Source organism: Aptenodytes forsteri, unplaced genomic scaffold, assembly GCF_000699145.1.
Source record: "Aptenodytes forsteri isolate BGI_AS27 unplaced genomic scaffold, ASM69914v1 Scaffold73, whole genome shotgun sequence".
NCBI classification, from domain to species: domain Eukaryota; kingdom Metazoa; phylum Chordata; class Aves; order Sphenisciformes; family Spheniscidae; genus Aptenodytes; species Aptenodytes forsteri.
Genome location: NW_008796215.1, coordinates 3092632 through 3109413, shown reverse-complemented (window position 1 = coordinate 3109413; position 16782 = coordinate 3092632). Strand labels below are relative to the sequence as shown.

The window sequence follows — 16782 nt, the reverse complement described above, 5'->3', positions numbered from 1 at the left end:
ATGATCCTTTTCCCCCTGTGAGACAGCTGGACTCCATCTGTCACCAGCAGGCCTGGTGCCGTGTAAACCTCCCCATGATCAAAAAGAGAGAAAAGGAGATGCCCCAGAAAAACCAGGGAGAAGGGACTGGAGAATGCAGAGGGAAGGAAAGGAAAAAAAGGAAGACAGGCAAAATAAAATCAATGCCTGACAAAAACACAAATGAAGGCACCAGACAGATTTTTTTTCTAATTCCTATGCCTATGAAAAGAAATCATCTGATTGTGAAACAAATGCACTGCAGAGCAGACGCTATCCAAACAGTGGCCATGGTGCCATAGCCCCCCTTGCTGAGCTGTGGGCCTACCTGCCTGAGCATCCCATGTCTTAGGGAGGCTGGCCAGGCCTCTGCCTCTGCCCCTGCCAGCCACAGCAGGAGAGCTGTGGGCCATGGGATCCCCCTGGCCTCCTGCACTGCTCCCTGAGGGCAAGCTCAGGCCTTCCTGAGCCGAGCACCATGGAGCTGCTCTCTGGCCACACAGGACCTCAGCCCTACAAGCCCTCCCAAGGGACTGGTCTTCCCCTGGGCTCTGGCATCCCCACAGCGCCAAGCCCTTAAGCTTGGCCTTAATTGGCCTTAATGGCCCTGACCAGCCTCACCTGGGAGCTCCTGCATTGAGAGACAACACCACAACTCTGGAGAAGAACAACATGTTTCTCTGGCAATTGGCAATATTAGATCACAATTCTGTACAATCTTTCTGATTCTGGAACTGGAGAAGAAAGACCCCTCTGGCAAAAGGTTCCCACTGGGGGTCTGTAATTGGAGAGGCAGCAGGGAACAGTTTACAGGGTGCTGGACTAGCATTTGGGAGTCACAGGCTCAGTTCTCAGCTCTGCCACAGGCTTCCTATGTGACCCTGGACAATGCACTGTGTCTCTGCACTGTGTCTTGTATGCAGGAAATACTGCAAAACCAACAGTGTAGAAAACTAAGTTTAGCCATATGTACTAGATTGGGACACCACTGATAAATGGCGAGTGGACAAATACCTCAGCAATGTATTTTTTACATCCTAATGTTATCACTTCCATCTTCTGTATGTTGCCTTTCATGTAGTGAAACCGCAGCCAGATTTCTCCCCTTGTCTTCTCCAGGCTGAATAAACCCCGCTCCAACAGCCTCTTGTTGTGTATCATGTGCTGCAGACCGCACACATCTTAGTGGCTCTTCTCTGGACTTGCTCCAGCTTGTTAACATCTCTCTTGCAACGTGGAGCTCAAAACTAGACACAGTGTCAGATGTGGCCTCACAAAAGGGAAATAAACACTTCCTTCGATCTGTTGGCTATGCTTTTGCTAATGCAACTCAATATGCCATTGTTTTTTTAATGGTTGCATTGATAGTCTTTCTTACACTAAGGAGTCTCAGAGGGTAAGGAGTGGCAAAGGCAGAGAGCCTATAACCCGGGGATTCCCCTCCAGCCTCTCAAGGGAACTGCCAGACATTCATTTAAGACAGTTTTGTGTAAGAGCATGACAAAGGGGTGAGGTTGTTGTCTGGATTTCATAAAGTGATTTGCAAACAAATTAAACTGTTGTGAAACAATCCGGTCCCTACGGAGCTTAGCAATACTCAATTCCATTCCCACTGTTGCTAAGGAAAGCAGAGGATATTCAGCATCTTTGACAGACATTTGCAGGCCATGATCTAAAGATGTCTCAGTGACTTCAGAATGCTGGTCAGTATTGGCCATGTAACTTAAGATATGTTCATAAAAGGAAATAAACAGCCCCAAATCTCTTTTGCATTCTGTTTTTTTGGTTTTACTTTTGGCATTTACTGAAGCCACCCTGCTCTGCATCAGTTTAAGCAATGGAGGACAGAATTAGGTCCCAGGTGTTTAACTACAGATGACTTTGTTCCTTGGAAAAATGACCCAACTGCAAGCTCTTGCACCTCATGTTTGGAATCACAAATGACTCAGCAGAAGCCAAGAGGACATTTGGTTTCCTTGTCAGAATGCAAGAGTGAAGGAGGAAGTAAGAATCTCTTCCAGCTGTTGGGTAACTGAGGGGGAGACTGAGGCTAAGACAGTGTGGGAATCTCTAGGTTTAATATATATAATGCAAACTGGAATTACAGTTAACTGCAGTGACTGATCCTGGCTGATGAAATAGCTGTCACTGGAAAAAAATCCTGAAAACAACCAGCAAAATATGCAGCCACAAGCAGAGATTTCTTTTTTCTCTCCAGCCAAGCTCTCCATGCAGCTCAACCCAAAAGCATGTTTGTTTTGGAAGCCGTAGTCTGCTGAAAAGTGTTTGGCCAAAATCCAAGGGGCCAATAAGTCCAGATGAGCTGAACAAGCTGTGTCCTTGGATCATGAGATGTGAACATATTATTCAATCCTGTATTGCATGCATGCATATTATTGTTGGTTATTTTTTGTTACAGGGTGTGGACCAAAATGCCTTGATCAGGACTAAATTTCTGTCCCTTAAATTAACGGTTTACAATTCACAATTTTATTATGTGCTTTTGACTTCATGGACCAGAGCTCGCAGCACTAGAATAGCTCCTCCAAGGACAATGCGACCATGCCGACTTACGTCAAATGAGAAATCATTAGCGATAATGTATAAAACAACAGGGTTGTTTGCAATTATATTTGTTTCAGGGCTGTCTGGAGCAGAGCATCTATTTTTTTCTTAAATATTTGTTATGAGAACTGATCCATCCTGAGTCATTCCAGGTGATCGGAGCCTGTTTTTTTCCTGGGGTTACTCTGTCTGTGACCTGGGCCCAGGGCTCACCGCGCCAACACAAATCTTCCAGTTTATTGAAGAGGCAATAGATCTGCTGCTAAAACATAAGGAAGGTAGTTATGATAACCACCATAGGCGTCATTCAGTGAGATTGTCATATTTTTCAATAGCACTTTAACTACCTCAGTTATCCGGTGAGGGACAAGCTAGCTTACATTTACCACAGGGTCAAAACACAAGCCGTTACTGCAAAGCAGTGGACACATGACAAATCCTTACCCTACCTTGACCCTTGGCAATGCTTCTGTGCAGCCAGGCGTTCAGATCTCAGGCTGAGCTGATGGAACAGCAAGTAGCACGAGCAACTTATTTGACTCTAACCTCATGATGTTGCCTGGTTTGATCCACAGTCCCTTAGTGAAAATATGGTAAGTACTTCTGCACTTTAATATAACCATGTAGCTAACCCTATGCAAAAGCACTAAATCCCAGTGCTAGACTAACAGCAATAGGGAAATAGGAACCTTTACATAAAACAAAGAGTTTTCCCAAAATAAAACAGTCAGTCAGCCTACTTTCAGCCCCATTGCAGTGTAATACAATAGAAGATGGATGCATGAACTGATTTTCCGCTGAGGCTGTTTATCTGGATCCTCAGTATTCCTAAGGGCCTAGAAGCAAGCACACCAGGAGAAAGAATATGCTTCTTTAAACAAGGCACACTATCTGGGTAGACAGGTCAGCAGAACTGGGTATACCAGTGACGGACAAACTGTAGCACAGGGCAGATTTCAGAATCTAAACAGATAAGCTACAGCCCTTCCATGCCAGCTCACCATAAAGCAACACTTTGCAAAGGCAACGACTAGAGTGATAGAAAATGTAGGAAAGGCAAGGGGACATGTGTAGGGCATGTATGGGTGCCACATTCTATAAATTTTGAACAAATCTGTAGACATTGTGTTGCAGATTTTAAAGAGAAACTTGCAGATTTCAAAAGAAGACAAGGATAATATCAAATAGGATTTGTTTTCTACACCCCTATAACAATCAACATGCAGATCTGCGAGCCACTTGGGTGCCTGTGAAATTTCTTCTGTACGAAATTTCTTCTGTATGAAATTTCTTATGTATGTTTGCATTCTGCACAACCTCAGTTTATGCTGAGCTGGTCATCAGCTGTCATGAAGGTGTTAACTTGAATTCATTTCCATTCTTTCCCCAGAAGTGGAGACTGAGGGATGAATGAACCATGGAGCAAGGGGTCTTGAAGTGACATCAGTATCAAAGAGACATAGTCATGTTCAGGCTAGGCAGGTGGGCTAGCCAGCCTCTGGCATCTAAGAAGGTCCATTAGGGTTACGGAAAGGATAATAAATAAGATTTTTTTTATTGAAAAAAAAGCGTTAGGTTGCATTTCTAAGTTTAAAAAAAAAAGTCAGCCAGCAAATCCTTGTTTTTGGAAAACTGAGCAGTTTGATGAGAGTCCAAAACTTCAATAAAGATGATAAAAACAGCCTGCTTGTCTTCTTTGAAACAGAATGCCTTTCCCAACCAGTCCTGGCATGACACCAGCTTGTGCCAGCTGTGAAAATGGCCAAAGATCAGTAGGGCCTGGGTGCAGGATCAGTGTCCCAGCAGCTGATGAACCTGTGCATCCAGGCCACAATGCGTCACTCAAGTTCCTCCTTTCCAGCAGCGTGACAGGCTAAGAAGGCAACATGAAGAACTATCGTCACTGCAATACACAAAGAAATATTGTAGCTGCAAATCTACCTGAAAAGCCATTCTGTGACAGAAAACCTGAATCAGGGGCAGAATTCGAGACATATCTTTGTCAGATTTCCATCCAATCTAACCATTACTTGTCTATATGCCCCAGGTGCCCCCATCACAGAAACGCCTCAACAGACCCCAGCTTCTGAGCAAAGCTGAGCTAACACAGTTTTAGGTGAAAAAATGAAGTCACTGTTACTCATCTTGCCCTGCCCCTTACAAAGGTTGATCTCCACGTTGCTTTAAAGGAGTCCAGAATCACATATTAGTCTTGCAGTAGGGAAACCTTTCTACTTCCCTTGCATTAGAAGTACTGGGTACAAGAGCAATGCTTGGTTCAGTCATGGGCTTCTTCATTTACTGCTTAGGTTTTCAGATTAAAAAAATTACTCTTAAAACTTATGGAGCAAATGTTTCTCGAATCAAATTTTAGTTTCAAAGGGATCCCACTAAAAAATAAGTCTCAGAGCTAAAGAGCAACCCATGCAATTGCACTGAAACAATTCTAACCATATCAGTCACATGCTATTACTGCCCCACAGCAAAAAGGACCTTGGCTGATGATGAGGTTGTCTGCATATTTTGTCTTTTGACAGTTTCACTGCATTCCCCCCTCCCTCTTTGCATTTTCCATTCTTCGTTTCTTTAACCTAAGCCTTTCCATCTCTTCTTCCAGAGTGCAAAGTTGAGAGGAACATGAACCCAAGAGAGTGGAGTAAGTTTAAAACTAGGTTAGAACAAATTTTATTATCTATTCTCATCTTCTATCTAACAAGGGGAAATTACCCTATTAGTTTATTGGAAACTGTCAATAAATGCAGTGGGCATACATTACCATCCCCACTATCCATAGAGATGACTGGGAGCCAATTTGCTCACTTTTTTTTTTTCTTTTCTGACAAAGGTAAGAAGTGTATTGCATGTTCTGCTCCTGCTTTATTAGTTTTAATTCCTCCTTTTTTCAGTGGCATTCATTAACCTAATGTCACTCTGTTTGGTTTGCAAACACTACTCAGAAATGCTTTATAGTTGCATTTCAAATCTGTTTCTCAAAATCTTTTGTAATATCAGTGTATCTTTTAAACCTTGCAAGGCTGTTCTTTGTTTCTTTACGTCTGAAACCAAACTGATGCTAGAGAGGTCAATTTTTAACATGTCATCTCTTCTTCAGAAAAAAATTCAGAACTTGCATAATCACTAAAATTCAGGTGCAAAGCTGTGGAGGTAGACTGGTGAGATTAGACTGCCTAGACATTATCTTCACTTAGGTCTAGATCAAATATCATTGCTGTAAAGTTGAAAACTTAAGGGTTGTGAATACTGTACTGAATTTTTCCTCCCAAAAACAGATTTAGAAACATAAAATAAGAAAACTATCATTAAAAAAAAAAAGTGTCTTTTAAAACATTTGCTTCTGCTTATAAGGCTGCCATCTCCATCCCTCCTAACCCCTTGTGTAAGGGCATGCATTTCTCAAGAGTAAACTCATTGCAGCTGAGAAACCAAATGTCCTTCAAAGACTGCAAGTAGTTTGCCATGCTAGCAAACTACATTTTACAACATTGGACTCCAACCTAAGTGCCACCAACCCCTACAGGTTTTTACAAGAGACAAGGAGTTCACACATCTAAAGAAATGTATGTAAAGCTGAGTTCTCTACTTTGTGTGTGTTGATGTGCAGAAGAAAAAAAAAAAATCCTTGACCAGTTCAATAGCAACACTGTTTCAGTAGCATTTGGCTATGAGGGTTTGGAGTCAATATGGCGGCCATAATAAAACATTAAATGTGATAAGACCATCAAGAAATTTAAGTTCTCCTCAACCCTGAGCACCCAAATGCTTCTGTTTCAAGTCTGAAAAAGGGCACAGGAAAAGGATTCCCCAAGAGCACACTTCCATTTCTACTGACTTCGTTTCCAGTACTAAAGAGAATTGAACAGAACTGAAAGGCAACAGAGCCGCTGTGAGCAAAATGCTTCACAAGCAGCTGAGCGTCAGCCTTTGAACTAGAGTGTATCCAAGAGGAGTCTTTCAGAGGCTGCTTTTTATCTTTTTGCTCCCTTCCCCTGCAGATGAAAGGAAAGATACTATAGTTATCTTACTGTTTTAAAAGAAAAAAAAAGAAGCAACATCTTATTGATTCTTTCAGTGCCATCGGCTCCTGAGACACTTCAGCTGCTGGTTCAGATGCTGCGCACCCCTGGGGATGCCTGCCAGGGTTCTGCCAGCTGCGGGTGGCCTCTGCTGGCTCTGCTGCCCTGGGAGCTGCGCCCAACCCATGGTCAACCCGCCGGGCAAAAGCCGCCTGACGCATGTTTAATGTCCTTCTCATCTCAGGTCCGATAGGTTAAAGAGCATTTAGTTATACCGCATTAGGGAATATAGGAAACAATGGAGATGTATCCACGGAAGACAGAAGGGTCATGCAGTGAAACAAGGGATGGAGAGGTGCTGCAGGTTCTTACTGTCGGGCACGTAGATTTTATTTTATAGAGGGTGGACTGAAGCAAATCAAGGTGTTCAGGCTGGGGTCTGAGCAGCAGGAGCAACAATCTGAGGATGCTCAGGGAAAGCACGGAGGGATCTCCATGTAAGAACTCAGGTTGACTTGGGCTGTCTAGTTTTGAGGAAAAAAACACCTAAGAGCTGATACAAGTATGCGTGTAGGAGCAGAATTAATTTAAAACTCTCACTCTCATGGTACATTATATGAAATTACAAGTTGCATACTGAGACTTCAAAATATTTTTAAATATATATACATATTTTAAGACACAGATTATCAGGAGAACTTACTACTGCAAGACACTGAGAAAGGTCATTTCATTCAGCCACCTGCATCCTTCAAGCAGATTACCTCAGAGTTTGCTCACGTACAAAGAGCAGCAGCTCCCGCAGCCAAACGTGAAAAGAGGTCTGTCTTCGTGCCCACTTCCTTCACTTTCTTGGTGTACCCTTTCACACCTCTACCTCCCACCTTGACCACTTGCCTCCCACAGACTCCTATCCTAGGACCCACCCTCAGATCCCCACCATTTTTTTTCATTTCTCTCACCCTAGGCCAAGTACATCCCCTCATCTATGTAACACCAAGCATATTAGCTGATCTATGGGGTTGCTTGTGTCCAGGTGCTGACCTGAGCTGTAGGAGAAGCGGGTCCCCACATGTGAAAGGGGCTTCCCAACCCCAGAGGAACAGGTGCCACCACCTGGGAGACTCCATTTCAATAAACTAGAAGCATCTCTTTGGAAATGGAGGGCGTCAGCAGCTCCCATCACAGATTGTAACCATTCTCTATTCCACAATACCTAAGAAAATTCAGACCCTTTAAAATGACAGAAACACTCCCTGTTCAGAAAACACAACCTTTTAGGGACTGGTTCTGCTTTGACTGGGAGCTCTGCCAAGGATTTCAGCTGGAGGAGGAATGAGGCCCTTCATTTCAGTTAGAGCAAAACAACACAAACAGCATCACAAATCCCATCTGGGACATTTACAAGCAGGGAAGTCTGATTTCTTATCTACCTCCTCCTCAGAATACAGTGAAATATTGGGGTTTTCTCTTTCTGCCTGTCGTTGTTGCATTAAATTTTGAAAGTCCATAGTCTCTAAAGCCACTGGTAAAAAGTTGCTCCGCATTTGGACTTGTGATCCGGAGCTGAAAGCTTATGCCAGTCTTCTGTCTGACTGGAAAGAAAGTGCCAAGAAGAAAAGACAGGCGCTTCTCAGGAAGACCATACATCCTGCATCCTGTAGAGAAAGGCATTGAGAAAGCTACTCTAGCAATATCACTGTCTGAGCTGTCTGTGCAGGTGACTTAGCACTTCTGAAATTGGAAATGGATTTCCAAAATGTCTACTATGTAGAGAAAGGGTGAGGGGAAAAAATAGAAGACCCAAGACAATATATTTGGCACGCACGTTGCAGAAACTGCTAGTACATGCTGCGGTCCCAGACCCAGTGGGCTGTGCTTACCTCATTTGTTTCACGTAGGTGAACCTAGCCAGGATGTTTTCTTTAGCCGTGGGCAGTGTGACAAGAATGGGACATCCAAATAAGGTCACTCAGGATGTGTTTAACAACACCGGGTAAAGTCTGTGGCAAAGGCTCATGCACACACATACACACAGAGTATCCACTGTACATACCGTTGACTTAGTGCGTCATTATTCCTAGAATAACTTCTGAAGAGGCACTCCACCCTTGTATTTGCAACGCTGAAGATGTGATTGTCCCAGAGCCAGTTATTACAGTGATTTTAAGGAAGAGGAAGAAGAGGGAAGGGACCCTGATTTCTCTGACCTCTTTGAAGAGATGCAATGCAATGAAAATTGTTAAAAGCAGAGGTAGTTTCAAATCTGTCAGCCCAAACTCCCTTGTGATCTTTGAAACAGCAGAGAGCAAGAGGCTTCCTGAGGCCATCCCAGAAAACCAGATAGCACAGCATTCTGCAAAAGGACAAGCCACACACCTGTTTAAATACAAGTCAATATGCTTTATTAAGCAACAGTGCCACAAGTGCTCCTACATGATGAAAGGTAGGCCAGCACTGTGAGGGAACGTGCGTTTTTACTCATAGGAGAATCCTGGAAGGCAACCCCATTATATTGAGTATGAAACACATTTTTTTAACCTGCAAATTTTTGATGGTGCACAAAGCACTTTCAAGGGGTCTGCAAAAGGTAACTGAGAGCAAATCACTTGTAGTAACTTAAATTTGTTGTAAAAAAGCTTGCCTTTTCCTTCTAAGTCCTCTGCAGCTGACTGAAGTGATAAGCAATAAAAGGAAGGGGTTACTTTGCTAGCAGCTGGACAAGGGATGACATAGAGTTGCTGAGATCGGGATTTTACAAATTTGAAACGGTAAGTTTTGATCAAAAAATTACCTAAGGCTGAAACTCAAAGCAGTCAAAATGGGGGAAGGTCAGATCCCAGGCTGCTCCCACGACCCTAACTCGGCTCCTTCTGTGTACAGTTTTGGGTATAATTTGCAGTTAAATGATCATATTTAAATAAGTAACAAAACTTTCCAGTGAACATTTGCTTCATTCATCACAGAAAGTTACGATGTTCATTTACAGATATTCAGTGTTTTGTGTCCCATTTGCTGTGTGCCCTGGGCTAGCACTCCTAGCACACCCCGTACCAGCGAGGCACAAGCATTACAGCTGTCACAGTTGAGGCATCTGGCCCAGTTGAGCTCCCAGACTAACCGGCTTAGCCAGATCTGTGCTGCCTCTGAAGCAAGGAGCAAGGAGGCAGCAGGAGCAGGCCTGGGATGAAGGTATGGCAGAGAGAGGGAGGGGAATGGGACCCACTAAGGGGCAGAGCATCAATGATTTTCTCAAATAGATTTCAGCCTGCAAGCTGGGACCTGTCTTATCCATCTTTTCCTTTCAACCTTGCTCTGAAGTGAGAATTTCCTCACTTTACCTCCGTGGTTCCCGACATCCATCATGGGTGGTACCTCCGGGCTGTCTCCCAGCTTCCTTTGCAGGATGCTTCCAAGGAAAGCCCTGCGCCACTGTGGCACATGACACTGGCTGTGTAGCATCCCTGCAATGGGAAGTGGGAAATGTGGCAATGTGGCCATCCTGACTGTCGAAATGTCTGCAGTCAGTCCTAAGGCATAGGTCGGCCCTGTCCTTTCCCACCAGCATGCCTCCAGCTCCACATGTGCTCACACTGCTGTTTTCACAGCACCCACTTTCCCTCCTATCTGCTTAAAAGTGTAGGCTCCTCCAGAGGAGAAATTAACCTATTTCCACGTTTGAACAAAACTTAGCACTAGCTGAATTATTCATTTGGACTAAGGTAGCAGTTAAAGAAGAACAGCAGTTCTGAGTTTGCTGAAATGTTTTTGGTCTTCAAATTCAGTTACATTTTTTTCTTCCCTCTAAACCAAGCAAAATCTGTAAGACTCTGCAGCTAATTCTTTACAGAGAACTGAGAAAAGCTGTCTCGATTAGTCAAACCTCTCAGAACAATATAGAGATCTAAAAAAGCAATATCAACATATGTGGTAAAAGTTGCAGAAATATTGTTGCTACTGAGGCGACAGCATGACAATACAAGAGAAGAAAGATTGTCATCACTTCTGTTAGACTAACAGACACAGCTGAAAAAGTAAGCTAGCTTTCATACACCTGGTTACTTCATCAACAGCTGAATGAGTAGGAGAAGGTAAGTGGCATACCAACAGAAGGAATAAATGGATCAGCCTGAAATAAAAAAGAAATGGACCGTTAAAAAAAAACACATGCAGTGGTCATTTATAGGTTTAAAAAAAAAAAAAAAAGTCTATGAAAAGGCAAAATTTGCATTATCATCCTCACAAGCAGAGACTTACATAAATTCACTTTAGCCCAGCAGCTTAAACAGAACTCAGCAAAGTCTGGAGTTTTGCTGACCCTGTGGGAAACTTCTGAAAATGTCAAACAGTTTAAGCATGTGAAAGTAGTCTTTGCTCCTTTGACATATAAAAAAATAAAAAGGCTGCTCACAACTGGCATGTGCTAAAATGGGGTTTGAATAAATTTTTCAAATATCTGAGAACTGTTTCTCTGCAGCTAAGACACCGGAGAGAGATCAGATCAGTGCATAATGGCAAGCACAGAAAGATTTCATGATGAATGTGAAATATCAAACCAGGAAAACTGCATTCATAAAAGAATCACAAAAAATTCCAAGAGGACACACTATCCTATAAGTGCCTCTCGCAGAAACTTTTGCAACTGCTTCTGAGGTGTACACATCCACATTTCCATGTTAGTCTAATGAAAGGGAGTAAAAGAAAAACAAAACAAACAAACAACAACAAAAAAACCCCAAAATTTGCTTTAATACCAGAGTGAAAAACATTGGTGGATACTTCAACACTAAATAGATACATCACTTTAAAAAAAAGAAGAAAAAATAACCCTCCTTTCCTTCCAAGCTACCTTTCAAATTAAAGCATTTCAGATGTTATAACCAGTAAAACATCTAGCTGAGATTGCCTCTCAGCGAATGTCAGTCCACTCAGTTTAAGATATGACCCTTATACGCTTTGGCTAAAAAATGCTGTCATTTACACAGGTGTATATACACTGACGCAAGCCTCTAGATTTACACAGGTGTGACAGAAGAATTTGGCAGACTTTTTACAATTTTAAACAATAAAAAAAAATCAGATCAACTTTTGCAGTTGGTTACAATTGTATCAATCCATAATATGTTGGTGCTGATGGCACTGCTCCACAGCTTGTTAATGAAACTAAGCATTTTGCGTACTGTGTCTGACTAGAGGCTGTAACTGAACCCAAGACTGCTACAATTAAAAGCCTCGGGTTTCTTTAAAAAAAATTATTAATTTATTGTTCGGAACTCTTTTCAGTTTTGTATTAATTTTTGAAAGAAACCTTAACACAGTCTAGTTTTATGACCTGTTATTCCTATCATCATTGTTTTACCCGTATACACAGTGTCCCATTAGTACAGCATTTTCATACAACAAATGGAACCGTATTATTTTAAATCAGAAAATTTGTTTGTAAAGCCGCAGAACATTGGCAGGACAACTGAAAAGCAGGCATTGTGTATTGGAACACTTTTTAACATCGCTGTCCATTTATTGCTTTTCAGCTTGATCATGTCCCTTTGTAGTTCTTCCAAGCTTGCTTGCTGTACCAGAAGTAATAAAAATGTGCCAATATGAGTGATTTCAGGTTTGATTCAGATCCTAGATCTACTGGCCATGCTAACCTGTATGACTCTGACTGCCAGCTAGATGTGCAATGCAGGAACAAACATGCAGTTTTTAAGTGTTTTACAAGTATTGCAGCTGTTTGGCCAACTTTGAATTATTTAGGTGACTAAAAATGAAACAGGAGAAATAAAAGGGACAGATTATTTGAAGTGGGTTGTGCTCATATCAAGTTTCCTTTGCTCAAATGGAGCAACACAAATATCAGCCCAACAGTCTCACTGCTAAACTTAGACCATAACAAAGGGGGAATCAGGCCCAGGACAACCTGATACCAGCTTTTGATACATTTGCAAAATACTTTAGCAGTATTTGATGTTTCCACTAAATCAGAATGTATTTTGGAAACGGAGAGGGCAGGTGGGAATCTGAATAAACATATCTGAGAAAAAAAGGTAACTCGGGTCTCAAGGGTCATTCCCTTCAGTAAAAGTAAAGTGCAGTGGATTGCTCTTCCTGGACCTAACAGTAGGGGCGTGGGAAGCTTTCAGATGTCACAGGGTTGTAGATAACATTTGAACATATGATTAGCTTTCGTGAGCTGTCTTTAGAAACCTTACATTTTTCCCCCCCGCACCTTAGCCAGAGATCCTTCCCTTGAGGTTTCGGGACACTTAAAATGTTGCTTTGACAAAAATCAAGGATGTGGAGAAGTTTTTCCTGTGTGATGTCACTTTGCTGCCCTTTATAAGCCTCTGCAGAAAAGAAGGGAACCTATCTGAGGATTCACACTCCAGACACAGGCGACCAAGGGAAAGCGAGAAGCACAGAGGCGTATCAAGTTGCAGATACCGACCAACCGCTAGGAACGGCGAGCCATGCCGCGGACCAGTCCCTACAGCTGCCTGGGGTACACGCTGCTGGTGCTCTGTAGCCTGAAGGCTACCCTCGCCTTTCCCAACTCCTCTCCGCTGCTGAATCCCAGCTGGGGGAATGGAGATCACCTGATGCACCTCTACACAGATACAGAGAGGAACAGCTTCCATCTTCAAATCAACGCTGATGGCTACATTGATGGTGTTCCTCACCAAACCATTTACAGTAAGTAGCTTACTATGGATCCTCAGTCTTCACTGGAGCAGGAGAGGGAGAACAGGACTTTTGCTTTCTCACTACTTCTAAAAAATCCCCTCCTCTCATTAGGCAGGCGGACAGAGGAGTATAGCTATGGGATGGAAAACATACATAATTATAATCCTCCTTTTGTTTAACAAATAAACAAAATCACTCCAAAGAAATATAATGGATAGGGAATTTCATTCCTCACCTAAGAGAAATGAAGTCCTATGGTTCCTGTGATACTCTGCAAGCAAAAACTACCTGAATTAGTCTTCACTTCATGATTTTACCCACAGCTTCTTGTGGAAGTTCCTATTAGAGGTTGGTGATGAGATCCCCCAGATAGCTACTTCCCATTGCAGTGACAGTATTACCAAAGGAACTGCACTGAGGGAACTCACCACAGCAGTGGTGGAAATCTAATAGCATGCGTAAAATCTTTATTTTGGGGTAGAGAGCAGATAACTACTAAAACTAACTCTAATGTGCATAGAACATGGGTATGCAAAGGTCGATTAAAAAGGGGGAAACTGCAAAAGGCCAGACTGTCATAAAGGAAGTGCTAAGCCTTTGGGGTTCATGAGAAGTAACTATTCCCGTCGAGTTTATTTTCATGGAAAACTAAGGTATTCTTCCTTTGCTGAATACCTGGGCCCAACTCTATAGTTAATAGAAAAATGGGGAGTTTTTAAGTTCTTCCATAGCATTTCAAAAGTACTTCTCTTTCAGCAGCACTCGAATCACAAGTAGCTAGGCATCACAAAGTCATGTTTATTATTATTGCTGCATAGTGTCTTCTTCATCCACTCAATTAAAAATGTAAGCATATGTAATGAAGTTTTTACATAAGTATATAAGGAGCAAAGGATGGTTTTAAAAGTTATAATTTAATCAAGGAGAAAAAAGGATCAAGTTCTGCTATTTCATTTTTTTTTTTTAGGAATACTAATGAAACACTTGCAGGGACAATGGCACTGTCTTGTTGTTATTCTTCCTGCATATTTAAAGGTTTTATAAAACTCATTTTAGGTATGTTGGTCAAGAACCAGTACGATGTTTTAGAGAACAACAGCCAGCAAAATACTATATTTTGCCCATATCTGCCATGAAGCAAATACACCAGTATTTGGAATGGTGGAGCAGGAAGGGTGGAAATCAGACAACAAAAGGGGTCACGAAAAGGAGAGTGACTGAATCTCTGCCAGGTCACCATGGTACCACTGAGACGCCAGATAAATGAGAACTGCAAAGTTCTGCCCCAGGGCTGCAATAACCCCCTGCAGCTGCACAGGCTGGGAGGAGGCTGGATGTGTACAGCCCTCCTGGGTAGGACCTGAGGGTTACAGCAGGCACCGAGTCAAACATAAGTCAACAGCACGCTCACTTTGAGAGGAAGGCAAACCGCCTACTGTGGTCAGCAGATCAAGGAAAGTTGTTATTCCCACTTTACTCGGCACCGGTGAAACTGCTCTTGGAGCACTATAGCAACCCCTGTTCAAGATAGATGTGGAGAAACTGGAGCTGGTCTGGCAGAGGGTTTTCAGGATGGTCAGGGGCCTTGAGCACGATCTATCGGGAAAGGTTGAGGGAGCTGGGCTTGTTTAGTATAGCAAAAAGGAGGTGAAGGATAATCTAATACCACAGGGCAGTCACAAAGATGAGGAAGACAAACTCCCCTTGGTAGTGGCCGATGACAGAACTAAGGGTAATGTCCCCAGACTGTGGTTTGGGACTTCAGAGGGGATGTTAGGGAAAAAAAGTTGCCTTTGGGAGGTTAGTGCAGCACTGGAACAGGGCACCCGGAGAGGTGGTGGCATCTCCATCCTGGGAGCTTTCCAAAACTCAGACAGACAAAGCCACAGCTAACCTGGTCTAGGGTGGGCAATAGTCCCAGGACACGTGGGACTGAGGCAGAGTGGGAGGTTGATTCAGACCCCCAGAGGAGACTTCCAGCCAGAGCATCTGTGGATCTGTAAGGCAACAGTGCAGTGTCGAACCGGGTCCTGGATTTGACATCTTTGTTTTTCTAAACAGGTGCCCTAATGATCAAGTCCGAGGGTGCTGGCTCAGTAATAATCACAGGTGTGAAGAGTGGACGCTACCTATGCATGGACACAAAAGGAAACATTTTTGGTTCGGTGAGTGACCTTTGCTAAGACTCAAGACTGAAAGGCAGGTGCAGTCTGCTAGTGTGGCGCCTATTTCCTCAGCGAGGGCAAATCTGTATAGCTATGGTAGGAGGATGAAGATTTAAGCAAGCTGAGGACCTGCCACTTAGGTTAAACTTTCCTCTCTTCTTTGATTGTATTGAGTTGTAGAGCTGACAAAAATCATCTGAGATCCTGCTTGGGTAAACGAGGGAAGAATGAGATCCAGTGATGGACCAATCTGAATTCCTGCTGTAGCGTAGAGCCATGGGTTGGGAGTAGCTCAAACAATGCAGCCCTTTGAAAGAAAACAGTGTTATCATTATAATACCTTTGCTGAGAACATGGGCATGCATCTCAGATCTACATTTGACTAAGCCTGAGTTGTCTGAGTTACAGAGCTGGCAGATCAGAAAAACACCTGCTGCAAGATCTCATCCCTCTTTCCGTCTTTAATCGGCACTTGTCATTCACCAAATCCCTCTGCTCACAGGTGTCATATTTTTTTCCCTAAGCATTACTTCAGTCAAGAGGACTGCGTGTTCAACCACAGGACGCTGGAAAATGGATATGATGTGTACCAATCTCCTAAACACAACTTCCTGGTTAGCTTAGGCAGAGTTAAACAAGCTTTCTTCCCTGGTATGAATCCACCACCATACTCCCAGTTTTTGTCCAGGAGAAATGAAATCCCTTTGTTTCGATTCAACACACCTGAGCCCCACAGAAATACTAGAAGTGCAGATATCGATCCAATGGATCCTCACCAGATCCTAGTCCCGCAGAGAAAGGTCTCCGCATTTGGATCTCAGTTGCAGCAGCAAGCAGATTTTTCCCACATGCCCAGAGAACCCATGAGAATCAACCAGAACGACGTGGTCAACCCAGATGACCCACATGCTATGATGGATGCCAGGAGGTACGCAAGTCCTCGCTTTTATATTACAAGATAACTGTGGCCCTGCCACTTGCAAATTGAAGACATGGGCGAATATAATAGGCAGAAGGAACTGTCTAGCACACTCAGTCTGAATGTCAAAATGGCTATTAGAAACCTGAAAGACATTGGGAAAAAAATCTTAATTCAAATTTTGTACTTACAGACGACAGTTTACTGAAAAAACAAGTTGGACATTTTCTAGTTGAGGCTCTGTTTTATGGAAAGAAGATACATTTTTGAAAATAATACTACAAACCAAACATTTTAGGGTCTGAATCACCTTGAGTACGCATCAGTGAAAAAAAGAATTCACTTGAATGAAATGAGAAATTGATATCACGTTACTGATGTAACTGGGAAGAGACCT

General features: G+C 42.8%; 1 protein-coding gene across 1 annotated transcript; it reads left to right on the top strand.

Moving 5' to 3' along the window:
* Positions 1 to 13087: 13087 nt before the first annotated feature.
* Positions 13088 to 16428, top strand: FGF23 (fibroblast growth factor 23). The gene is made up of 3 exons (XM_009288509.1): positions 13088 to 13310; positions 15363 to 15466; positions 15991 to 16428. The coding sequence occupies exons 1-3, from the start codon at positions 13088 to 13090 to the stop codon at positions 16426 to 16428; spliced, it is 765 nt and encodes a 254-aa protein (XP_009286784.1).
* The last annotated feature ends 354 nt before the right edge of the window (positions 16429 to 16782 follow it).